The sequence below is a fragment of the Oncorhynchus kisutch genome, unplaced genomic scaffold (genome assembly GCF_002021735.2).
Source record: "Oncorhynchus kisutch isolate 150728-3 unplaced genomic scaffold, Okis_V2 scaffold4065, whole genome shotgun sequence".
Classification (NCBI taxonomy): domain Eukaryota; kingdom Metazoa; phylum Chordata; class Actinopteri; order Salmoniformes; family Salmonidae; genus Oncorhynchus; species Oncorhynchus kisutch.
This window is the reverse complement of record NW_022266010.1, coordinates 139,136-165,596: the sequence shown is the minus strand read 5'-3', so window position 1 is coordinate 165,596 and position 26,461 is coordinate 139,136. Positions and strand designations below refer to the sequence as shown.

General features: G+C 46.1%; 1 protein-coding gene across 2 annotated transcripts; it reads right to left on the bottom strand.

Annotated features, from left to right (window-relative positions):
• Positions 1 to 2,879: 2,879 nt before the first annotated feature.
• Positions 2,880 to 24,474, bottom strand: LOC109900233 (CCR4-NOT transcription complex subunit 10-like). 2 transcript variants are annotated; one of them, XM_031822102.1, is made up of 19 exons: positions 24,244 to 24,474; positions 23,595 to 23,638; positions 23,207 to 23,368; positions 22,870 to 23,020; positions 22,536 to 22,675; positions 21,729 to 21,815; positions 21,539 to 21,622; positions 21,106 to 21,223; positions 15,494 to 15,652; positions 15,069 to 15,271; positions 14,840 to 14,961; positions 14,473 to 14,652; positions 14,195 to 14,275; positions 12,927 to 13,040; positions 4,805 to 4,935; positions 4,594 to 4,629; positions 4,328 to 4,455; positions 4,125 to 4,200; positions 2,880 to 3,676 (listed from the first exon to the last, which is right to left on the bottom strand). In XM_031822102.1, exons 1-19 carry the CDS (start codon positions 24,260 to 24,262, stop codon positions 3,510 to 3,512), a joined length of 2,202 nt encoding a protein of 733 aa, XP_031677962.1. In that variant the 5' UTR covers positions 24,263 to 24,474; the 3' UTR covers positions 2,880 to 3,509. The 2 variants fall into 2 exon arrangements, with proteins under 2 accessions (XP_031677962.1, XP_031677963.1); XM_031822103.1 differs by having other exon boundaries at positions 22,536 to 22,672.
• Positions 24,475 to 26,461: the final 1,987 nt, after the last annotated feature.

Genomic DNA, 26,461 nt, shown 5'->3' with positions numbered 1-26,461 from the left:
GAAGTTATGAACAGTTGGATCAAGTAGATTAAACCGAGGACAATGCTGCTTCAAATCCACACTGATCTGATGTATTTTCAGTACATTGTTGGTTCCTATATTGTTCCTATAGTTTGAACTTAAGTTTGCAATGAATGTTTCTTAAAAGACCTCAAGGTCTTGACACTTAGAAGACAAGACTTGTATATGTTAATGCATGATTCAAAAAGTAATTGTGGAAAAAAATTGTCACTGCTTTTTAAATTATTTTAGGGTTGTAGTATGTTAGGTTGAGGAGGATGACTTCCTTTGACTATAAGATTATCTATTTTATGAATAGCCTTACTGGGCCCAATCAAGTTACCTCATCATGATGTCAAACAACAACAGATTTCAAACAGAAATACATTTACCTTAAATATTTCTGTATTTTATTAGGACCCTGATTAGCTACTGCTGAAGCAGTACATAACACTATACTAGTAGAGGACATTCAACATGTACTCTGTCTATACTTCCACAGTTGGAAGTATCACAAATAACCAAGAAAACTACCAAGGGCTTAAAGGTAACCTTTGAACTTTTGTTATTTACCTGTTTCTGTAGTTTAGTTTTTTGTCAGGTTGCAAAATTCTGGTAACTTTACAGGTTTTCAAGAATTCCAGGTTGGAGGATTCCCAGAATCAGGAGTGGATAAAGAGGGAGGGAATCTTCTAAATGGGATTTCTGGGAATTGGGGGAAAGTTTATTTGCAACCCCAGCCGGAAGTATACTTTGGGCTCCATTTGATCCATATGGTGGAAATTCAGCACAAAAGAGAAATTAAAGGCAATGTTCCCACATGTCGTGGAGAGTGGCAGCGTTAACCGTGAATGCAATGTCGACTCAAATCAGAAATTACCTTTTTACATTTTAATTGCGCTATAGCGCTGAACTTCTTCGGTGCAGATTAAATCGAGCCTCAGTCTATCCAAACTATTAGAAATGGTCTGTGTTCCATCCTCCACAGTAAGGTATCTGGTTGAGCAGTATGGGAGGATTCCAGCATTAGTACTTTTCCTCTCATGGAGATAAACAACCGAAGCCTATCAGTTCATAAGAACATGGTCTTAGACAAATTGACTACATGATCATATTAAAGTCAAACTCCGGTAGGTATAATGCTAGTGTTCCACGTTTTGAAAAACTCTCAATAAGCAGCTTTTACCTATTCTGATGAATTTTTTATTTTTAATTACATAAGTTCCAACTTTAAAATGCTTAATCAGATCATTTTTGGTGAAAAAAAAAATACTGACTCAAACAGATTTGTTTTACTTTTCCAATGTATAATTTATGTTGGGGTGTCTCTCATAGTATGTGGGGAAAAATGTCTCAAGGAAAAAATATTCTGTATTGTGACAATTCTATGCTGTTGTGAAATATACATTATACTGTAAGATGTCTCTGATCCTTAGTCCTAGTCAGGCCATTTGTGCATGGTGCATGGTGAACGGGGTATATTAATCATTTGATACTTTAGGCCATTTACTCTGGAATTGTGTTCAACCCAAAAAAATTCACTGTATGAAAATCGTTGAGGTCGTTTGACCCTTTTGTGGTGTTTATATAACCTGGAGCTTAAATATTGTGCCGTTTCATTTGGAGTGAAATGGAAGGCTGCTCCATGTGGATTCAGTGAGATTAGGGGACCCTATACCCTCTTGACTGGTTGGAAGTGTTGGTGTGAGCCCTAAATACCACCCTATTCCCTAGAGCACAGGTGTTAAACTCATTCCACAGAGGGCTGTTTGTTTTCACTTCTTCTTTGTACTTGAGGAATTTAGGTCACCTGGTTGTCTTGTTTTAGCAGACGCTCTTATCCAGAGAGACTTGCAGTACTGGTCCCTCGCGGGAATCGATCCCACAACCCCGGTGTTGCTAGTGCCATGCTCTACCAACTAGACACATGGAACCTGGGTTGTCTAGGTCTTAATTGAAAGGGGAAAAACCTGCAGACACTAGACTAGGTCATCCATGGAATGAGTGACACCCCTGCCCTATAGAGGGCACAACTTTTGACTAGAGTCCTATCAAAAGTTGTGCATTATATAGGGACTAGGGTGCCATTTGGGACTCAAGAAGCATTCTGAAGGATGTTAGGCGACTGCTGTTAACCTGCCGTCTGCTTCTTGTCTGTATGGACTTAACACTTCAATAAAATGGGATTCTTGTATCCAACATCCATTTCCTGATCCGTCTTTTTTTTGAGTCCACTATTATTCAGGCACTGTAGAATAACAGAGAAGCTGTGTGTCCACATACCAAGAGGTGATCAGTGACTAGGCAGCGCCATGTTTATTAGTGAGGAGTATTCTCATGGCTCAGTCTGGCAGCAGGGAAGGGGAGGCTTTAGAATGTAACACCCCAGTCTCCTTTATCTCATCACCTGATTTACTTAAGGTACATTACAATGGGTAGTCCAGGTATGTCATGGCCCATGTGGGGGGAGGGGGCCTTCCTCTTGTTCAAGTAAGGGGGAGGCCGATGACAGAGGGCACCATCAGACCAACTCCTTGAAATGTGCGTTTGTCTAAAACTTTACTGTTACATGTGTACATTACCTGTATTTATACATTGTTTTAACAGGAAAATATCAATAGTTGGAGTGTTTAATGGCACCCTATTCCAAACCCGATGGGCCCTGGTCAATCAAGAGTTGTACTATGTACCAAAACCAGGTTTTAGTTTGTGTGATCCTTGTGCCCTCCTCTAAAAGGACAGACAACCTCTTAACCCCTCCCCCACACAAAGCATATTCCTCCTCTGACATGACAGCAGCACAACTCCACCTTCTCCCTCAAGGGTCTGAAAACTATTACAGACCCACCAGCCATATAAAATGCAAGTCAGCTTACTTCTGTAAATAAAATTTATTTTTTTTATACAGGTATTTAATTTGCCCCAAGCAAAAGTCGGTCAGTATATATCATAACGGATGTTGCTGTCACAAATGGAAAGTTAAAACTCTCAGAGAACAGAGAAATCATGTCAGATCTGCCCCAAAGACACTGCAGGTGATAGCCACTGAATAAAGGCTCCATCCCAAATGGTACCCAGTTCCTTATATAGGGCACTACTTTTATTAGGGCCCCATAGGGCTCTGGTCAAAAGGAGTGCACTTACATAGGGGATAAGGTGTAATTTGGGCTGTGAACGCACCCTTCGTCCACCCGACAGGAGACCTCTGCATTTCATACCAGGACCTGACCTGGAGGGGCTCCGTCTGGGTGCTGAGGAGTTCAATTTCCCCTAGGTACAGATATAGGATCAGCTTCCTCTCCACCAATGTTAACCTTAACCATTAGTGGGAGGAAATACAAAGCTGAGTCAAGATCAGCATCTAGGGACAACTTCACCCTACACCGGCACTGAGTTGGGGTCAGCTTGCCTTAAATAAATAATACACTGAGGTGAAGTGATGAGAGGTGGACAGGTGCGTGTTGCTGTGCAATGGGGCAAGGAGGGTTAGGGGAACAAGGGTTGAGGGCTCATTTGCGCTGGACTGTTGTGAAGGGTGAGGGCATCTGGATGGGTGGTTGGACAGGCTGGAAGGAGGAGGGAACAGGCTTCTTTCGTGTGTCTGGAGAGGGCGCCTGGAGCACTGAGGGGAGGAGCTGGTTACGTTTGATGATCTGCAGGGCGAGCTGTGTGTTCCCTGAGAGAGGAGAGGGGGTGGGGGAGAGGAACATAAAGGAGAGGGGGTGGGAACATGAAGAGAGGCAGAGGGGGTGGGGAACATAAAGAGAGGCAGAGGGAAACGGTGAGATCATACACAGCTCTTAGTAAGGTCATAAGGTCCTGACCCCTGACCTTTCTACACTGGATAGAGGTTGACTGACAGCAGTAATCTGTCATCACTGCCTTTGTGCCAGAGTGTGGCCTTCGGCATTCTACCTGCAGAATTCTAGAACTGGAATGTCAAGAGTTTGACATCAGTCTCAACACTTCCTTGGAACCCCTCCCCCTTACCTCATACTATGCTAGAAAACAATAGTCAATAAGAATCTATAAAAGACAACTATCATAAGGGCCAGATTGGGAAACCTGAGGGCCCCACATCACAACTTTGCAGGTGGGAATGAGAACCCAGAGAGATGACTCACCATTCTGCAGCTCCAGGTAGACAGCCAGTAAGATGGCTTCAGGAGGAATCTCCTTGGTGTTCACCATGGAGGCGGCCTGGGAGAGAGGAACAGGTTCACAGACATCTAAACACAGTCATGTTTGGGATAATAACACATCTGAATGGTTTGAAGAGATAAGTATGTACTGTAGCTGTGTGTGGGCGTGCGAGTATGAACCGTACCTGATGCAGGCACTTGCGGGCCTTCTCGTACTCACTCCTCAGACAATAGGCACTGCCCAGGTTGAACAGCATTATGGCCCGGGCTGAGCTCACTGTGCTGGGGTAACACAGAGGAGTCTGCTTCCCTGCTGTACCAACACACAACACACCCTGTCAACACATGATCACTGGATGTCACCTCACACACAGATGGGGAGTCTCTACTGAGACTGCAGGGAGTGTGTTAGGTGATAAGTGTGTGTGTGTGTGTGTATATATACACTCACATGACTCGACAGGCTCCAGATCCCCTTTATCTGGCCCTGTGAACACAAACACACTATCAAACAGTGATCCAGTCATCATGTGACTCAAACATCAAACCATCATGTGGTAGAATGGATAGGTCATTTCAGTTAGGGCAGAATACTGGTTGGGGTGCTGTGTTTTCCAGCAGAGCCATCGATTGGAGCTAGAGAGATGGGTGTGAGGACTAACCTTGGTCCTGCTCGCTGGACAACACCCCCATGGAGACATCCGTGACGTTCTCTGGGTTGAGGTGACCGATGGCCTCTGAGATCCGGTCCAGGGATATGAGGGCCTCTGCAGCATACAGGTGTCCCAGGAACCTGGAACAGAGAGGCAGAGGATGCACCGTCAGACAGAATCAGATGCACCATTGACTCACTAGTATTGGGGCTTGTTCATGGGGATGTGAACATAGCTAATCGTATATACTGTCAAAAAAGGTGATCTACCGTAAAAGTTCAATTAAACAGCCCGGGCGTTAAATCACTCAACACAACACACTTCTTAGAGACAGGCTTCTATTTGAGCCTGGATTCTTTGTCCTTAATGTGCACAGCTTTTGCATTGTTAATTGTTTAATTCCAGCATTATTTTAATCAATTTCCTACATGGTCAGGTTTATTTTGTCTTAGTATGCCTCTATAAAAATGTACTAGTCTCCTTTATGACTGTGCATTTTCAGCAGTTCTTACTTTTGCCACTATTTTCTGTACTCCTAAAGTTGTGTTTTTGTGTTGGCCGGTTAGCTAGCAGTTATTAGCGCTTTCTTACTGCCGATAAAAACGGATGATTGCCATAATTGATTTTTTTATGTCACAAATCAAACATTAAACCTCGTAAACGATTAATGGTAATCACGTAAACAGTTAATTTGCTGAAATGCCTGCTGTTGCCTGGCTATTAAATGGGACTGGTGGCTATTTGATACTGAGTTTTACAGTATGTACAGGTGCAACCAAATATATTGGCACCCCTGCACTTTCCTTAAATAATTCCTCTATTCTCAAAATCATTTGACATAACGTTTTTTCCCCCCATACATTGTTATTGGATTTTCAACATTGCAGAACCAATTTTAGTTTTGTAAACTTGAGCAAAGATAAAATGTACAATTTAGAAAATAAAGACCAACGACAAAATGATTGGCACCACGGAGCTGAAACTTGCACAGCCTTTAGCCAAGATAACGGCAGTCAAATACTTCTTGTAGACATCAATGAACTTGCTGCACCTTTCTACTGACAATTTGTCCCCTTTCAGCATCAATCTGCTCTAATTCTTTCATGTTTGAGGGGTGCCCTCCACCTACTGGTGTTTTCAGATCTCACCATAGGTTATGGATGTACATGGTGACCAAAAGTTGATTTACTTATTTTTTTTACTTATTTTAGAAGAAATACATTAACCCTCCACATTCTGTGGTGAGGAGGATAGCAGGATACCCCCCTAGTGTCATTAACCCTCCACATTCTGTGGTGAGGAGGATAGCAGGATACCCCCCTAGTGTCATTAACCCACCACATTCTGTGGTGAGGAGGATAGCAGGATACCCCCCTAGTGTCATTAACCCTCCACATTCTGTGGTGAGGAGGATAGCAGGATACCCCCCCTAGTGTCATTAACCCTCCACATTCTGTGGTGAGGAGGATAGCAGGATACCCCCCTAGTGTCATTAACCCTCCACATTCTGTGGTGAGGAGGATAGCAGGATACCCCCCCTAGTGTCATTAACCCTCCACATTCTGTGGTGAGGAGGATAGCAGGATACCCCCCCTAGTGTCATTAACCCTCCACATTCTGTGGTGAGGAGGATAGCAGGATACCCCCCTAGTGTCATTAACCCTCCACATTCTGTGGTGAGGAGGATAGCAGGATACCCCCCCCTAGTGTCATTAACCCTCCACATTCTGTGGTGAGGAGGACAGCAGGATACCCCCATAGTGTCATTAACCCTCCACATTCTGTGGTGAGGAGGACAGCAGGATACCCCCCTAGTGTCATTAACCCTCCACATTCTGTGGTGAGGAGGACAGCAGGGTACCCCCCTAGTCTGTCATTAACCCTCCACATTCTGTGGTGAGGAGGACAGCAGGATACCCCCCTAGTGTCATTAACCCTCCACATTCTGTGGTGAGGAGGACAGCAGGATACCCCCTAGTCTGTCATTAACCCTCCACATTCTGTGGTGAGGAGGACAGCAGGATACCCCCCTAGTCTGTCATTAACCCTCCACATTCTGTGGTGAGGAGGACAGCAGGATACCCCCCTAGTCTGTCATTAACCCTCCACATTCTGTGGTGAGGAGGACAGCAGGATACCCCCCTAGTGTCACTAACCCTCCACATTCTGTGGTGAGGAGGATAGCAGGATACCCCCCTAGTCTGTCATTAACCCTTCACATTCTGTGGTGAGGAGGATAGCAGGATACCCCCTAGTGTCATTAACCCTCCACATTCTGTGGTGAGGAGGATAGCAGGATACCCCCCCTAGTGTCATTAACCCTCCACATTCTGTGGTGAGGAGGACAGCAGGATACCCCCCTAGTCTGTCATTAACCCTCCACATTCTGTGGTGAGGAGGACAGCAGGATACCCCCCTAGTGTCATTAACCCTCCACATTCTGTGGTGAGGAGGACAGCAGGATACCCCCTAGTCTGTCATTAACCCTCCACATTCTGTGGTGAGGAGGATAGCAGGATACCCCCCTAGTCTGTCATTAACCCTCCACATTCTGTGGTGAGGAGGACAGCAGGATACCCCCCTAGTCTGTCATTAACCCTTCATATTCTGTGGTGAGGAGGACAGCAGGATACCCCCCTAGTCTGTCATTAACCCTCCACATTCTGTGGTGAGGAGGACAGCAGGATACCCCCCTAGTCTGTCATTAACCCTTCACATTCTGTGGTGAGGAGGACAGCAGGATACCCCCCTAGTCTGTCATTAACCCTCCACATTCTGTGGTGAGGAGGACAGCAGGATACCCCCCTAGTGTCATTAACCCTCCACATTCTGTGGTGAGGAGGATAGCAGGATACCCCCCTAGTCTGTCATTAACCCTTCACATTCTGTGGTGAGGAGGATAGCAGGATACCCCCCTAGTGTCATTAACCCTCCACATTCTGTGGTGAGGAGGATAGCAGGATACCCCCCTAGTCTGTCATTAACCCTTCACATTCTGTGGTGAGGAGGATAGCAGGGGACCCCCCTAGTCTGTCATTAAACCTCCACATTCTGTGGTGAGGAGGACAGCAGGATACCCCCCTAGTGTCATTAACCCACCACATTCTGTGGTGAGGAGGATAGCAGGATACCCCCCTAGTGTCATTAACCCACCACATTCTGTGGTGAGGAGGATAGCAGGATACCCCCCTAGTGTCATTAACCCTCCACATTCTGTGGTGAGGAGGATAGCAGGATACCCCCCCTAGTGTCATTAACCCTCCACATTCTGTGGTGAGGAGGATAGCAGGATACCCCCCTAGTGTCATTAACCCTCCACATTCTGTGGTGAGGAGGATAGCAGGATACCCCCCCTAGTGTCATTAACCCTCCACATTCTGTGGTGAGGAGGACAGCAGGATACCCCCCCTAGTGTCATTAACCCTCCACATTCTGTGGTGAGGAGGATAGCAGGATACCCCCCTAGTGTCATTAACCCTCCACATTCTGTGGTGAGGAGGATAGCAGGATACCCCCCCCTAGTGTCATTAACCCTCCACATTCTGTGGTGAGGAGGACAGCAGGATACCCCCATAGTGTCATTAACCCTCCACATTCTGTGGTGAGGAGGACAGCAGGATACCCCCCTAGTGTCATTAACCCTCCACATTCTGTGGTGAGGAGGACAGCAGGGTACCCCCCTAGTCTGTCATTAACCCTCCACATTCTGTGGTGAGGAGGACAGCAGGATACCCCCCTAGTGTCATTAACCCTCCACATTCTGTGGTGAGGAGGACAGCAGGATACCCCCTAGTCTGTCATTAACCCTCCACATTCTGTGGTGAGGAGGACAGCAGGATACCCCCCTAGTCTGTCATTAACCCTCCACATTCTGTGGTGAGGAGGACAGCAGGATACCCCCCTAGTCTGTCATTAACCCTCCACATTCTGTGGTGAGGAGGACAGCAGGATACCCCCCTAGTGTCACTAACCCTCCACATTCTGTGGTGAGGAGGATAGCAGGATACCCCCCTAGTCTGTCATTAACCCTTCACATTCTGTGGTGAGGAGGATAGCAGGATACCCCCTAGTGTCATTAACCCTCCACATTCTGTGGTGAGGAGGATAGCAGGATACCCCCCCTAGTGTCATTAACCCTCCACATTCTGTGGTGAGGAGGACAGCAGGATACCCCCCTAGTCTGTCATTAACCCTCCACATTCTGTGGTGAGGAGGACAGCAGGATACCCCCCTAGTGTCATTAACCCTCCACATTCTGTGGTGAGGAGGACAGCAGGATACCCCCTAGTCTGTCATTAACCCTCCACATTCTGTGGTGAGGAGGATAGCAGGATACCCCCCTAGTCTGTCATTAACCCTCCACATTCTGTGGTGAGGAGGACAGCAGGATACCCCCCTAGTCTGTCATTAACCCTTCATATTCTGTGGTGAGGAGGACAGCAGGATACCCCCCTAGTCTGTCATTAACCCTCCACATTCTGTGGTGAGGAGGACAGCAGGATACCCCCCTAGTCTGTCATTAACCCTTCACATTCTGTGGTGAGGAGGACAGCAGGATACCCCCCTAGTCTGTCATTAACCCTCCACATTCTGTGGTGAGGAGGACAGCAGGATACCCCCCTAGTGTCATTAACCCTCCACATTCTGTGGTGAGGAGGATAGCAGGATACCCCCCTAGTCTGTCATTAACCCTTCACATTCTGTGGTGAGGAGGATAGCAGGATACCCCCCTAGTGTCATTAACCCTCCACATTCTGTGGTGAGGAGGATAGCAGGATACCCCCCTAGTCTGTCATTAACCCTTCACATTCTGTGGTGAGGAGGATAGCAGGGGACCCCCCTAGTCTGTCATTAAACCTCCACATTCTGTGGTGAGGAGGACAGCAGGATACCCCCCTAGTGTCATTAACCCACCACATTCTGTGGTGAGGAGGATAGCAGGATACCCCCCTAGTGTCATTAACCCTCCACATTCTGTGGTGAGGAGGATAGCAGGATACCCCCCCTAGTGTCATTAACCCTCCACATTCTGTGGTGAGGAGGATAGCAGGATACCCCCCCTAGTGTCATTAACCCTCCACATTCTGTGGTGAGGAGGATAGCAGGATACCCCCCCTAGTGTCATTAACCCTCCACATTCTGTGGTGAGGAGGATAGCAGGATACCCCCCTAGTGTCATTAACCCTCCACATTCTGTGGTGAGGAGGATAGCAGGATACCCCCCCCTAGTGTCATTAACCCTCCACATTCTGTGGTGAGGAGGACAGCAGGATACCCCCATAGTGTCATTAACCCTCCACATTCTGTGGTGAGGAGGACAGCAGGATACCCCCCTAGTGTCATTAACCCTCCACATTCTGTGGTGAGGAGGACAGCAGGGTACCCCCCTAGTCTGTCATTAACCCTCCACATTCTGTGGTGAGGAGGACAGCAGGATACCCCCCTAGTGTCATTAACCCTCCACATTCTGTGGTGAGGAGGACAGCAGGATACCCCCTAGTCTGTCATTAACCCTCCACATTCTGTGGTGAGGAGGACAGCAGGATACCCCCCTAGTCTGTCATTAACCCTCCACATTCTGTGGTGAGGAGGATAGCAGGATACCCCCCTAGTCTGTCATTAACCCTCCACATTCTGTGGTGAGGAGGACAGCAGGATACCCCCCTAGTCTGTCATTAACCCTCCACATTCTGTGGTGAGGAGGACAGCAGGATACCCCCCTAGTGTCACTAACCCTCCACATTCTGTGGTGAGGAGGATAGCAGGATACCCCCCTAGTCTGTCATTAACCCTTCACATTCTGTGGTGAGGAGGATAGCAGGATACCCCCTAGTGTCATTAACCCTCCACATTCTGTGGTGAGGAGGATAGCAGGATACCCCCCCTAGTGTCATTAACCCTCCACATTCTGTGGTGAGGAGGACAGCAGGATACCCCCCTAGTCTGTCATTAACCCTCCACATTCTGTGGTGAGGAGGACAGCAGGATACCCCCCTAGTGTCATTAACCCTCCACATTCTGTGGTGAGGAGGACAGCAGGATACCCCCTAGTCTGTCATTAACCCTCCACATTCTGTGGTGAGGAGGATAGCAGGATACCCCCCTAGTCTGTCATTAACCCTCCACATTCTGTGGTGAGGAGGACAGCAGGATACCCCCCTAGTCTGTCATTAACCCTTCATATTCTGTGGTGAGGAGGACAGCAGGATACCCCCCTAGTCTGTCATTAACCCTCCACATTCTGTGGTGAGGAGGACAGCAGGATACCCCCCTAGTCTGTCATTAACCCTTCACATTCTGTGGTGAGGAGGACAGCAGGATACCCCCCTAGTCTGTCATTAACCCTCCACATTCTGTGGTGAGGAGGACAGCAGGATACCCCCCTAGTGTCATTAACCCTCCACATTCTGTGGTGAGGAGGATAGCAGGATACCCCCCTAGTCTGTCATTAACCCTTCACATTCTGTGGTGAGGAGGATAGCAGGATACCCCCCTAGTGTCATTAACCCTCCACATTCTGTGGTGAGGAGGATAGCAGGATACCCCCCTAGTCTGTCATTAACCCTTCACATTCTGTGGTGAGGAGGATAGCAGGGGACCCCCCTAGTCTGTCATTAAACCTCCACATTCTGTGGTGAGGAGGACAGCAGGATACCCCCCTAGTGTCATTAACCCTCCACATTCTGGGGTGAGGAGGACAGCAGGATACCCCCCTAGTGTCATTAACCCTCCACATTCTGTGGTGAGGACAGCAGGATACCCCCCCCTAGTCTGTCATTAACCCTCCACATTCTGTGGTGAGGAGGACAGCAGGATACCCCCCTAGTGTCATTAACCCTCCACATTCTGTGGTGAGGACAGCAGGATACCCCCCGCTAGTCTGTCATTAACCCTCCACATTCTGTGGTGAGGAGGACAGCAGGATACCCCCCTAGTGTCATTAACCCTCCACATTCTGTGGTGAGGAGGACAGCAGGATACCCCCTAGTCTGTCATTAACCCTCCACATTCTGTGGTGAGGAGGACAGCAGGATATCCCCCCTGCTCTGTCATTAAACCTCCACATTCTGTGGTGAGGAGGACAGCAGGATATCCCCCCTGCTCTGTCATTAACCCTCCACATTCTGTGGTGGGGAGGACAGCAGGATACCCCCCCCTACTCTGTCATTAACCCTCCACATTCTGTGGTGGGGATGACAGCAGGATACCCCCCCCCTAGTCTGTCATTAACCCTCCACATTCTGTGGTGAGGACAGCAGGATACTCCCCTACTCTGTCATTAACCCCCCACATTCTGTGGTGAGTAGGACAGCAGTGCAGTCTAGGGACATGGTCTGTAATTAACCCTCTGCATTCTGTGGTGAGGAGGACAGCAGTGCAGTCTAGGGACATGGTCTGTCATTAACCCTCTGCATTCTGTGGTGAGGAGGACAGCAGGATACCCCCCCTACTCTGAAAATGACCGCACCCAAATCTGAAATTAACCCTCCACATTCTGCGGTTGAGCACAGCAGGATACTCCCCTACTCTGTCATTAACCCCCCACATTCTGTGGTGAGTAGGACAGCAGTGCAGTCTAGGGACATGGTCTGTAATTAACCCTCTGCATTCTGTGGTGAGGAGGACAGCAGTGCAGTCTAGGGACATGGTCTGTAATTAACCCTCTGCATTCTGTGGTGAGGAGGACAGCAGGATACCCCCCCTACTCTGTCATTAACCCTCCACATTCTGTGGTGGGGAGGACAGCAGTGCAGTCCAAGGAAGGAGGAGGGACTGACGGGAAGTCTGTGGTCATGAAGTCATTAAGTAGTCTGAAGAGTCAAGAGGTCTGCTAGGGCCACATTACCATTACCAGACGGTGAGTCATGTTGAGTGCTGTAAGCTTTGGGGGAGGGGGGGGTAAGTCATATGGAGGTTAATGAAGTGATAACAAGAGGTGCATGGGTAGCGGGAAGGAGGGGGGAGAGGAAGAAACAGAAAGAGGTGTTGAGGGGAAAGGGGGAGTGAGGATGAAAGGCTAAGGGAAAAGAGGATAGAGGAATGAAGTCCATCTGGTGTAAGAGTTTATCTGAGTGGAGAAAGAGACAGAGAGACAGATGGATAGAGAGAGACGGATGGTTAGAGGTCTTACTTGAGTGATCCAGACAGCTTGGTCTGGTGAAGGAGCTTCTCTGCATGGTTCAGGGCCATCAGGTTGTCTCCTAACACCAGGGCCACGTAGGCACTGCAGGCCAGGAGGGAACACCTAGAGAGACAACACCATATAGGAGGACCCAGTCAGCACGTCCAGGGCAACAACAGATCACACCAATCCTGCACTGGGAAACATAGTGGGTTGCATAACATTCAGATGTGGGGGAAATTCATTCTATATTGAAATGAATACTAATTAAACAATAAATTCAGTTCTTTCAATTATTTTTCTTGGTTAAAGAAAAGTGCAGGCGGGGAGAGTCTGGACTGTAGTGGTCGTGTCCCTCCCAGGCCTCTCACTGGTTGGCAACAGAACACTCAGGGATTCCAGGAAATAAACCCAAGTAGTTGACGGGGCTGCTCGTAAACTTTCCCTGTGGGGTCAGCCCTTCATTCAGCACATCCTCCCCAACTCTAACCCCTCCCCAACTCTACCCCCTCCTAATGAAAAGTGGAAGGAAGGAGAGCAAGCTTTGTCCAATTAGTCCAGAGAACAGAGACCCAGGAGGACCAGGACAACAGAGAATGGAAAAAAGAAAGAAGGGGAGAGAGGATTATTAACTGACTGGGGGAGACAGGAAGGGGAGAGAGGATTATTAACTGACTGGGGGAGACAGGAAGGGGAGAGAGGATTATTAACTGACTGGGGGAGACAGGAAGTTCGAGAGAGGATTATTAGCTGACTGGGGGAGACAGGAAGTTCGAGAGAGGATTATTAGCTGACTGGGGGAGACAGGAAGGGGAGAGAGGATTATTAACTGACTGGGGGAGACAGGAAGGGGAGAGAGGATTATTAACTGACTGGGGGAGACAGGAAGGGGAGAGAGGATTATTAACTGACTGGGGGAGACAGGAAGGGGAGAGAGGATTATTAACTTACTGGGGGAGACAGGAAGGGGAGAAAGGATTATTAGCTGACTGGGGGAGACAGGAAGGGGAGAGAGGATTATTAACTGACTGGGGGAGACAGGAAGGGGAGAAAGGATTATTAGCTGACTGGGGGAGACAGGAAGGGGAGAGAGGATTATTAACTGACTGGGGGAGACAGGAAGGGGAGAGAGGATTATTAACTGACTGGGAGAGACAGGAAGGGGAGAGAGGATTATTAACTGACTGGGAGAGACAGGAAGGGGAGAGAGGATTATTAACTGACTGGGGGAGACAGGAAGGGAAACAGAAAGGTCTGGGTAGACCGGTCTCTCTTACCTGAGGTTTTCAACCTCCTGTTTCCTCAGAGGTGAAGACGGTGCTGCAGAAAGGAACTTGTCTCCTTCTTGAACCTTCCCACTGTCGAACCAACGATAAGGAAATCAGGGGAAATGGAAAGAAAGATACTTCCTGTATAAAGTTCTTCTTCTATAAGAGGACATGGAGAGCTGAATCCTTGTTAATTGTCTAATCTTAACCACAGTGCTCTACAAAAATAGATTTGACAACGCATGTTTTATCACCAAGCCAATCTCAGGGTGAGATGAGACACTGACCTGCAGGCGTCGCTGTTCTCTGAGCCGCTCTCTGTGCTGCCTGACTGGCTGGTTGTCTTGGAGCCGTTCTCTGCCTTGTTCTCCTGCTGCTGGTGATCAGGGAGGAGGACCAGGCCGTTCCTCAGACAGATCGCTGCAAACTCCATACTGGCCACCGGAATGGCTGCAGACTGCCCATCACTACACACACCCACATTTAGGAGAGGAAAGAGTAAACCAAGAGGTTAATGGAGATATAGTAATGATCAACATCTTGAGTTGTCTCAGAGTACCCTCTAATTTCAGCAATCACTACCACGTAAACAAATGTTTTAGCGCCATCTCCTGGACAGCACTGGTTAGGTCCATAGGGAGAGGGAAAACTGACCTGTAGATTGTGTTCTGGGTGGACTGTGATGCCAGGATGATCTTGCGATGGTAGCCCTGCCCAACGATGGCCTGAACGATACCCTTTTTACTCGGAAGACCCTTGTTGTCTTGTTCTAAGCTCTGGAAAAATAAGAAAATGCTAAATTTGAATGTTGTTAAGTTTTATTTCACTGTAAGAAAGCAAGTGTGTGTGTGTTTGTGAGTGTGTTTTTAAAATCACAACTCACACCCTTGTTGGCAGCAATGCAGCACTCAGCCAACCGTAACCAGAGGCCAGGGTTAGAGTGGTACACCTGCACAGCATCCATCAGACAGTCGAAGGCCGCCAGGGGCCGGCCGATGTGCAGCAGCTGGATCCCACAGTTATACAGCAGCTCATAACGCTTGTTGGCTAGCAGCGCACACATGGGGATGCCCGAGAACTGCTTAGCTGGAAGGACAGAGAGACAACAGAGCTAGTCGGCATACAATGACAGGAGAAACATGTAGGACCAGTTTCCCAGACACAGATTAAACTAGTCCTGCACTAAGATACCATTTTGATGTCAGAATCTGCATTTAACATACTTTTAAGTCCAAGACTAGGCTTAATCTGTGTCCGAGAAACTGTCCTGTGGCTTTGAATGGCGTTAAACCCAGTATGTTGACTCACATTGCCCGTTCCCCGTCGCCCCACCGTCCCCCAGCTGTGCACACGTGTGGTCGTTCTCCTGCAGGGCCTTTTTGAAGTAGAATATACCTAGGTTGTGTTTCCCCATGGCAAAGTGTATGCAACCCAGATTGTTCCAGAACATACAGCGCACACATTCACCTGATGGTAGAAACAAACAAGACAGAACATTTAGCGGAAGTTCACTTTCATATAGGGAAGTGGCTCCCAAACTTTTTATAGTCCCGTACCCCTTCAAACATTCAACCTCCAGCTGCGTACCCCCTCTAGCACCAGGGTCAGCGCACTCTCAAATATTGTTTTTTGCCATCATTGTAAGCCTGCCACACACACACTATACAATACATTTATTAAACATAAGAACGAGTGTGAGTTGTCGTCACAACACGGCTCGTGGGAAGTGACAAAGAGCTCTTATAGGACCAAGACCAAATCAAAAATGTTGCTTTCTTACATATAAACTTAATTTGTGAATCGAAAATTGTGAATAACTCACCACAGGTTAATGAGAAGGGTGTGAATAACTCACCACAGGTTAATGAGAAGGGTGTGAATAACTCACCACAGGTTAATGAGAAGGGTGTGAATAACTCACCACAGGTTAATGAGAAGGGTGTGAATAACTCACCACAGGTTAATGAGAAGGGTGTGAATAACTCACCACAGGTTAATGAGAAAATTGTGAATAACTCACCACAGGTTAATGAGAAGGGTGTGAATAACTCACCACAGGTTAATGAGAAGGGTGTGCTTGAAAGGATGCACATAACTCTGCAATGTTGGGTTGTATTGGAGAGAGTCTCAGTCTTAAATCATTTCCCACACACAGTCTGTGCCTGTATTTAGTTTTCATGCTAGTGAGGGCTGAGAATCCACTCTCACATAGGTACGTGGTTGCAAAGGGCATCAGTGTCTTAACAGCATGATTTTCCAAGGCAAACTGAGTGCAGCCCAATCCAGAAATCTGGCAGCGGCTTCTGATTAAATTCAATTTTCACAGAACCGCTTGCTGCAATTTCAATGAGGCTCTCTTGCTCAGATATTGGTAAGTGGACTAGAGGCAGGGCATGAAAGGGATAACAAATCCAATAGTTTGTGTCGTCCATCTTAGGAAAGTACCTGTGTAATTACGCACCCAACTCACTCAAGTGCTTCGCTATATCACATTAGACATCGTCTGTAAGCTTGAGTTCATTTGCACACAAAAAAAAAAATCATACAATGATTGAAAGACTTGTGTTAAGACCTTGTTAATGCAGACAGAGAAGAGCTCCAACTTCTTAATCATTGCCTCAATTTTGTCCGCACATGGAATATAGTTGCGAAGAGTCCCTGTAATCCCACCTAGATTCAGATCATTCAGCCTAGAAAAAACATCACCCAGATAGGCCAGTCGTGTGAGAAACTTTCGTCATGCAAGCGGTCAGACAAGTGAAAATTATGGTCAGTAATGAAAAGTTTAAGATGGTCTCTCAATTCAAAAAAACATGCCAATACTTGCCCCTTCATAACCAGGGCACTTCTGTTGTAAAAGCGTTACATGGTTGCTGCCCATATTATTGCATAATGCAGAAAATACGAGAGTTCAGGGGCCTTGCTTTAACAAAGTTAAACATTTTTACTGTAATGTCCAAAACGTCTTTCAAGCTGTCAGGCATTCCTATGGCAGCAAGAGCCTCTCAGTGCATGCTGCAGTGTACCCAAGAGCCTCTCAGTGCATGCTGCAGTGTACCCAAGAGCCTCTCAGTGCATGCTGCAGTGTACCCAAGAGCCTCTCAGTGCATGCTGCAGTGTACCCAAGAGCCTCTCAGTGCATGCTGCAGTGTACCCAAGAGCCTCTCAGTGCATGCTGCAGTGTACCCAAGAGCCTCTCAGTGCATGCTGCAGTGTACCCAAGAGCCTCTCAGTGCATGCTGCAGTGTACCCAAGAGCCTCTCAGTGCATGCTGCAGTGTACCCAAGAGCCTCTCAGTGCATGCTGCAGTGTACCCAAGAGCCTCTCAGTGCATGCTGCAGTGTACGCAAGAGCCTCTCAGTGCATGCTGCAGTGTACCCAAGAGCCTCTCAGTGCATGCTGCAGTGTACCCAAGAGCCTCTCAGTGCATGCTGCAGTGTACCCAAGAGCCTCTCAGTGCATGCTGCAGTGTACCCAAGAGCCTCTCAGTGCATGCTGCAGTGTACCCAAGAGCCTCTCAGTGCATGCTGCAGTGTACCCAAGAGCCTCTCAGTGCATGCTGCAGTGTACCCAAGAGCCTCTCGGTGCATGCTGCAGTGTACGCAAGAGCCTCTCAGTGCATGCTGCAGTGTACCCAAGAGCCTCTCAGTGCATGCTGCAGTGTACCCAAGAGCCTCTCAGTGCATGCTGCAGTGTACCCAAGAGCCTCTCAGTGCATGCTGCAGTGTACCCAAGAGCCTCTCAGTGCATGCTGCAGTGTACCCAAGAGCCTCTCAGTGCATGCTGCAGTGTACCCAAGAGCCTCTCAGTGCATGCTGCAGTGTACCCAAGAGCCTCTCAGTGCATGCTGCAGTGTACCCAAGAGCCTCTCAGTGCATGCTGCAGTGTACCCAAGAGCCTCTCAGTGCATGCTGCAGTGTACCCAAGAGCCTCTCGGTGCATGCTGCAGTGTACCCAAGAGCCTCTCGGTGCATGCTGCAGTGTACCCAAGAGCCTCTCAGTGCATGCTGCAGTGTACGCAAGAGCCTCTCAGTGCATGCTGCAGTGTACCCAAGAGCCTCTCGGTGGATGCTGCAGTGTACCCAAGAGCCTCTCGGTGGATGCTGCAGTGTACCCAAGAGCCTCTCGGTGGATGCTGCAGTGTACCCAAGAGCCTCTCGGTGGATGCTGCAGTGTACCCAAGTGGCATCGGGAGCAAATGCTTGCACGCGCGTTACCACTCCACTATGTCTCCCTGTCATGGATTTTGCACCATCAGTACAGATACCAACACATATTGACCACCAAAGTCCATTTGATGTCACAAAGCTGTCCAGTACTTTAAAAATATCCTCTCCTGTTGTTCTGGTTTCCAGTGGTTTGCAGAAGAGGATGTTTTCCTTAATTGACCCCCATAAACGTAACGGACATATACCAGGAGCTGTTGACACATCGAGCTGTAACGCATATAATTCACTGGCTTGTATGTGAAGCAGTAATTGTTTCAAAACATCTCCTGCCATGTCACTGATGCGCTGTGAAACAGTGTTGTTTGATGAAGATATTGTCTGTATAGTTTTGGGGGCCTTTTCCCCCAGCATTGTCCCAGCCATATCCGCGGCAGAAGCAAGAATTAAGTTATCCACAATAGTATGAGGCTTGCCTGTCCTAGCCACTCGGTAGCTCACCATATAAGAAGCTTCTAGCCCCTTCTTATTAATGGTATCTGTTGCTTTTATACGTCTTACTACTCAAAAGTTATCTTTATTCTCACTCAGAAAACTCCCGTGGCTTATTTTTCAAATTGTCATGTTTAGTTTCTAAATGTCTGGCAAGAGTAAAGGTTTCCTGTGAGAGAGTAACGGTTAATGTGATTGGATGTTCATTATTTAACTAGGCTACCTGTATTTGACATTGTGTTGTTATTTCACTGAACACTAGATGGTTTCATTTTATTTCTGTCATTGAAACTAGGCTACTCAAGAGCAGAAAAAGACCCTCACCCAAATGTATAGACCCATTGGAAAAAATAAAAGCAGTTAACATGTATTTATTTTTAAAAATGTGAATCACATTTATTTGGCGTACCCCCGACGGCATTGCGTGTACCCCAGTTTGGGAACACCTGATATAGGTAATACTCAATTGTGCTCTGTCGCTAACAGTACAGTCCTAAACCCTTTTCACACCATCTAGACGACCTGATCCATATAGTCCTGAATCGGATATACAGTGCCTTGCGAAAGTATTCGGCCCCCTTGAACTTTGCAACCTTTTGCCACATTTCAGGCTTCAAACATAAAGACATAAAACTGTATTTTTTTGTGAAGAATCAACAACAAGTGGGACACAATCATGAAGTGGAACGACATTTATTGGATATTTCAAACTTTTTTAACAAATCAAAAACAGAAAAATTGGGCGTGCAAAATTATTCAGCCCCTTTACTTTCAGTGCAGCAAACTCTCTCCAGAAGTTCAGTGAGGATCTCTGAATGATCCAATGTTGACCTAAATGACTAATGATGATAAATACAATCCACCTGTGTGTAATCAAGTCTCCATATAAATGCACCTGCACTGTGATAGTCTCAGAGGTCCGTTAAAAGCGCAGAGAGCATCATGAAGAACAAGGAACACACCAGGCAGGTCCGAGATACAGTTGTGAAGAAGTTTAAAGCCGGATTTGGATACAAAAAGATTTCCCAAGCTTTAAACATCCCAAGGAGCACTGTGCAAGCGATAATATTGAAATGGAAGGAGTATCAGACCACTGCAAATCTACCAAGACCTGGCCGTCCCTCTAAACTTTCAGCTCATACAAGGAGAAGACTGATCAGAGATGCAGCCAAGAGGCCCATGATCACTCTGGATGTACTGCAGAGATATACAGCTGAGGTGGGAGACTCTGTCCATAGGACAACAATCAGTCGTATATTGCACAAATCTGGCCTCTATGGAAGAGTGGCAAGAAGAAAGCCATTTCTTAAAGATATCCATAAAAAGTGTCGTTTAAAGTTTGCCACAAGCCACCTGGGAGACACACCAAACATGTGGAAGAAGGTGCCCTGGTCAGATGAAACCAAAATTGAACTTTTTGGCAACAATGCAAAACGTTATGTTTGGCGTAAAAGCAACACAGCTCATCACTCTGAACACACCATCCCCACTGTCAAACATGGTGGTGGCAGTATCATGGTTTGGGCCAGCTTTTCTTCAGCAGGGACAGGGAAGATGGTTCAAATTGATGGGAAGATGGATGGATCAAAATACAGGACCATTCTGGAAGAAAACCTGATGGAGTCTGCAAAAGACCTGAGACTGGGACGGAGATTTGTCTTCCAACAAGACAATGATCCAAAACATAAAGCAAAATCTACAATGGAATGGTTCAAAAATAAACATATCCAGGTGTTAGAATGGCCAAGTCAAAGTCCAGACCTGAATCCAATCGAGAATCTGTGGAAAGAACTGAAAACTGCTGTTCACAAATGCTCTCCATCCAACCTCACTGAGCTCGAGCTGTTTTGCAAGGAGGAATGGGAAAAAATGTCAGTCTCTCGATGTGCAAAACTGATAGAGACATACCCCAAGCGACTTACAGCTGTAATCGCAGCAAAAGGTGGCGCTACAAAGTATTAACTTAAGGGGGCTGAATAATTTTGCACGCCCAATTTTTCAGTTTTTGATTTGTTAAAAAAGTTTGAAATATCCAATAAATGTCGTTCCACTTCATGATTGTGTCCCACTTGTTGTTGATTCTTCACAAAAAAATACAGTTTTATATCTTTATGTTTGAAGCCTGAAATGTGGCAAAAGGTCGCAAAGTTCAAGGGGGCCGAATACTTTCGCAAGGCACTGTTTACTTTTACATGGTCTTTTCCAGCACGGTCCAACAACTATGTTGGATGTATAACCAGGTAAACAGGGGTCTAAACGTACCTGTTTTGATGGCCCCAGGGTGCTCTGCGATGTTGGAGCTGTTTAAGAGCTTCACTGCTTTGCGGTAGTTTCCTCTCAGGTACTCAAAGTTACTCTTGAGGAAGAGTGAGGAAGCAGACTAGTGGGAGATGAAGGAAACACAGGTTGGCATGGAAACATTGACATTCTAGTCATTTAGCAGATGCTCTCATCCAAAACGACTTACAATCAGTGCATTCGACCGAAGCAGGGAAAGGTAGGAAGGGGATGTTTGGGAGAGAGCAGGTTTAGTAAGCCAGTTTAATAACCTGGTTCCAGATAATTTCGTGCCATCTTTCCAACTCCTATGGTCATTGTCACGCCATTGACCATAGGAGTTGGTAAGACAGCACAAACAGACCTGGAACCAGGCTAGTTTAGTAATGTGTTTAGCAACGCAAACATCATGACTCACATTCCCTGCTGTGTTCATCACAGACTTGATCTCCCTTTTGCAGGCCTTTGATGACTTCATCTGAATGTACGCTCGCACTTTGTACTGTGGACGGGAAGAACGACAAGTGTGAAACAAAAGCAGCAAATCAAAAGCTGCTTTTCCGTCTTCATTTCCTCCACCTCAGGAAAAGGATTGGTGTTAAACGTACCTGGTGCATTTTGGATTTTGCTGCTTCGATCATGCCAATGAACTCTGCCTTCTGGTTCCGACCATCTTTGTTGGCGCTGTTGACACTCTGCAATATCAAGATAGACACCAACGTTTGAAAATAACCACATTGCATTAAGAAAATATAGACTTCAAATGTCTTCTCATAGTAAGTGAAGTTTAAAACCAATTGTAAAATAGCCTGCACTCAGATGTAACTAGCGTAAGTGCATAACCTCAGTATGATATTTTTTTTGGCAGATGAAAATGACGTGGACACCCAAAGTAGGAGTGTGTTGTGTTTGGTTCTAAAGACACCTTTACACTGACCCAACATTGACCAACACTCCAACATTTGCCAGCAACCGCCAAATCACACCTATTCAATTCTGTGTTTGTTGGTCAATGTTGTGTCAGTGTGTAAGCGTGCCTGAAGTATATTTTAGTAACCTGTCCTCCAGTAAGCTCCCTGAGATTATCCTGAATGAGGTCTGCTGCCTCCACTACCGGGTCCCTGTGAATGTAGAACTTGCACTGTGCCTGAAATATTACCTGGACATGACAGACAACCTCAATATGTGAGTACACACGCAGCAGCACATCTTTGCCGTCAACACAAGAACCTTACAGTTGCCACTAATAATAACATATCTGCTTAGGAAGAACAGTCCTTTCTCCATGAGGTGGAAAATAACATTCAACATACATGAGCACAGTAACAAACATCAGAACATCATGGGTCAAAGTCAGAAACATGACATCCGAGAATGGTGCATGCTAGCACACCCCTCTTTAGAGGGACACGTACCTCCCCTTTGCCGTTCTTGTTATTTCCCTGTACAGACAGTTTCTCCAGCACAGCAAGGAGATGGAGGGCCTTCTCTGGCTGGTACGTTAGCAGGTACAGATCCACCAGCAAGAAGCAGACCGCCAGAGCAAACTTCTCTTCTAGGACAAATAACACCATCAAGCTAAACTGTTGGGCTGCAAAGGCCAATTCATCAGGAACATTGCCAGTTGCTGTGACTAAGTGTGTGCGTGTGTACTGTGTAGTCATGCAATACATTTCAATGTTTGTGTTCTCTGACAAGAGCTTATGGTCTGACAAATACGACTGTCCATATAAAAACACCAAAACCTACCAAACGGCTCCAGAAACTGGTACAGCCTCTCTCCAATAGCAATAGCTTCGGAGTACTGTCTCATGTGGTAGTGAATGATAGCTTGATTGTAGTAGAGAAGACTGTTTTCTACATCATCCAAACCATCAATATCCTCCATTGAAGTGTGAACCTTGATAGACAAAAAAGATGCATGAATGTTAAGTATTAGCCAACTTAATTAACTATTGTGTGCATCTGTGAATATATTCATCAAGAATCAAGACATTTAAAACAGGAATCAACAATACTAGAATATGTTTAACATTTATTTGGCGTGTCATTGAGAGACTGGATAAAAGGTTTCAACGATAGTCACCTGGTTTTTCATTGCAATAAGAGTCTGCTTCAGGGTGCATGTGGTGGTTTGGCCGCTCTTGTAGAATTCAGCTATTGCTTTATTCAAAGCAATCTTGTAGTCCTCCTTGTTCAACTCTTGCAGCTTCCCAAGGTGTTTCAAAGATTCCTCATAGTTTCCAGCCTGTGAGTAAACAAATTAAAATCAACAAATGTAACAAAAAAAACGTGTGAATAGTTGCATCAACAAATGTAAACATCAACAAATGTAAACAAATATATGTAAATGTCAAATGTAAACAAACATAAATCAGATAGGTTTGATAGATGGAGTTGTAGCCAAGTTGGCCAACTCCCTAGGATTGCACAATTTGCAGCAAACTGTAGATGGTAAATACATGCGACGTTACCGTAAACGCCTCCAACGCATTTGCAGCTATTGCTTTTTCTTGGTCTGAAATCCCAGGGGAAGAAATGTTATCATGCTAGACTTGAATTTAAAAAAATATATAGCCCATTTAGCTCGCTAATAATGCCAACTGTTTGCTGCCAAGCCATAACATAATGTTAAACCAAGTTAGTTAACGTAAGCTAGCTAGGTCCAAATTCTGGTGGGCGTGTGTTGACAGTTAGCATTCATGACACGCTAGTCAAGATTGTTGACATGACAAGTTTGGGAACTAGCAAGCTAGTGAATAGGTAGTCGAGTGTGCCAATGTTGGCACACGTGACACAATTAACAACTAGCTAGCTATCTAACTAAATAGTTGTTTATTGGCATGTTTAGTTAGTAAATATAAATTCATAGCTAGTTAGCTACCAACGCAGCTAGCGCAAGGACACTGGAAGGATAGCTAGCTAGCAACACTGGCGTTTGCTAATATCAGCTAGCAACAACCGGTGGTTGGTTAAATGTAAAGCCCATGTAAATGCTGGTGGATGATTAAAACTAGTGTTTGTACTAGCTAGCTATCCGTACAGTTAGCAAGACAGAAATAACCGCGTTAGCATACCACTTTAGTTAACACATATTAGCTAGCAAGCTAGTCACTCTCCCACCTGTGTTGTTATCTGCCATTTCGGGGATCTCGTGCTTTAATTGATGGAAATGCCCCAGCCAGAAGGTTTACTAAGATAAATATTGGGACAAAACGATTCTTTTACTATGTTAGCTAGCCAAGATGATAAATGTAAGTACTCAGCTCGTTCGTAACTAGAACAATATATCCGAAATCTGACCGCTCTCAAATGCTTTTTTTCAGTGTTCCGCCATTGAAATGACGCTGAAGTAAACAAATCTGAAAGAGGGGCAGCTCGTGACACAGATGCCTGTCAACACAGATAAATAGTACCATCTACCGGTATGGAGGGAAAATTCAAAAAATATATATATATATTTTGCATCAGTTTTCAATAACTCGCACCCCTAACTTATCTCCACACGGTGGCAGTACATTATCATTATTGATACATGATGATGCCCCGCAGACTGGTAAGTAAGAAAGTCAGAGAAACAAAAATAAAATATAAAGTAGGCCTGATCGTTGCATTGCTTCACTTCAAAATCATGCATATTTGACACCGGTGAAATGTCGTTTACAAAATGATGTTATCTCACTATAAAAGGGCTGCACTATACTGTCGTGAAGCTCCAGGGAGGACAATATAACTAACAAAGTAAACCAATTGTGTACTGCAGGCTAATAATGAAAATCAATTAAGCATCATTACAGAATCTCTCTCCATCTCTCTCTGTCTCATCAAAAAGGAAGTTAATAAAAAAAGACTAATGGCTTTTTAATTGTATTTCACTCAGGCAATTCCACACAGTCTGTGGTTCTTTGAATAAAGGACCCAGAGTAAGATCGGTTATTTGGCAAAGTCAAAAAGAAATAGAAGATGCTGAAAGATGTTTGAAACCCAGTGGCAGTTCCTGCTCTCAATAGTGAAGACTTGAAGGAGAGACTTGGCAAGAACAGCTGAAATATGCAAAGCGAAACAACAGTCCATCACTACATTAACACATGAAGGTCAGTCAAGCCAGAAAATGTCAAGAACGTAGAAAGTTTCTTCAAGTGCAGTCGCAAAAACCATCAAGTGCTATGATGAAACTGGCTCTCATGAGGATCGCCACAGGAAAGTAAGACCCAGAGTTACCTCTGCTGCACAGGATAAGTTCATTAGAGTTACCAGCCTCAGAAATTGCAGCCCAAATAAATGCTTCACTGAGTTCAAGTAACAGACACATCTCAACATCAACTGTTCAGAGGAGACTGTGTGAATCAGGCCTTCATGGTTGAACTGCTGCAAAGAAACCACTACTAAAGGTCACCAATAATAATAAGAGACTTGCTTGGGCCAAGAAACACGAGCAATGGACATTAGACCAGTGGAAATCTGTCCTTTGGTCTGATGAGTCCAACATTTGTGAGACGCAGAGTAGGTGAACGGATGATCTCTGTATGTGTGATCCCACTGTGAAGCATGGAGGAAGAGGTGTGATGTGTGAGGGTACTTTGCTGGTGACACTGTCAGTGATTTATTTAGAATTTAAGGCACGCTTAACCAGCATGGCTACCACAGCATTCTGCAGCGATACGCCATCCCATATGATTTCCGCTTAGTGGGACCATCATTTGTTTTTCAACAATATAATGACCCAACACACATGAAATCAAATGTTATTAGTCTCATGCGCCGAATACAACAGTGAAATGCTTACTTACGAGCCCCTAACCAACAATGCAGTTTAAAACAAATACGTATAAGAATAATAAGGAAAAGTAACAAGAAATTAAAGAGCAGCAGTAAAATAACAATAGCGAGACTATATACGTGCCGGTACAGAGTCAATGTGCAGGGGCACCGGTTAGTTGAGGTAGTATGTACATGTAGGTAGAGTTATTAAAGTGACTATGCATACATGATAACAACAGAGAGTAGAAGCGGTGTGGAAGAGGGGGAGGGGGGGCAATGCAAATACTCTGGGTAGCCATTTGATTAGATGTTCAGGAGTGTTATGGCTTGGGGGTAGAAGCTGTTTAGAAACCTCTTGGACCTAGACTTAGCGCTCCAGTACTGTTTGCCGTGCGGTAGCAAAGAGAACAGTCTATGACTAGGGTGGCTGGAGTCTTTGACAATTTTCCGGCCTTCCTCTGACACTGCCTGGTATAGAGGTCCTGGATGGCAGGAAGCTTGGCCCCAGTGATGTACTGGGTCGTTCACACTACCCTCTGTAGTGTTGTGCGGCGGGAGGCCGAGCAGTTACCATACCAGG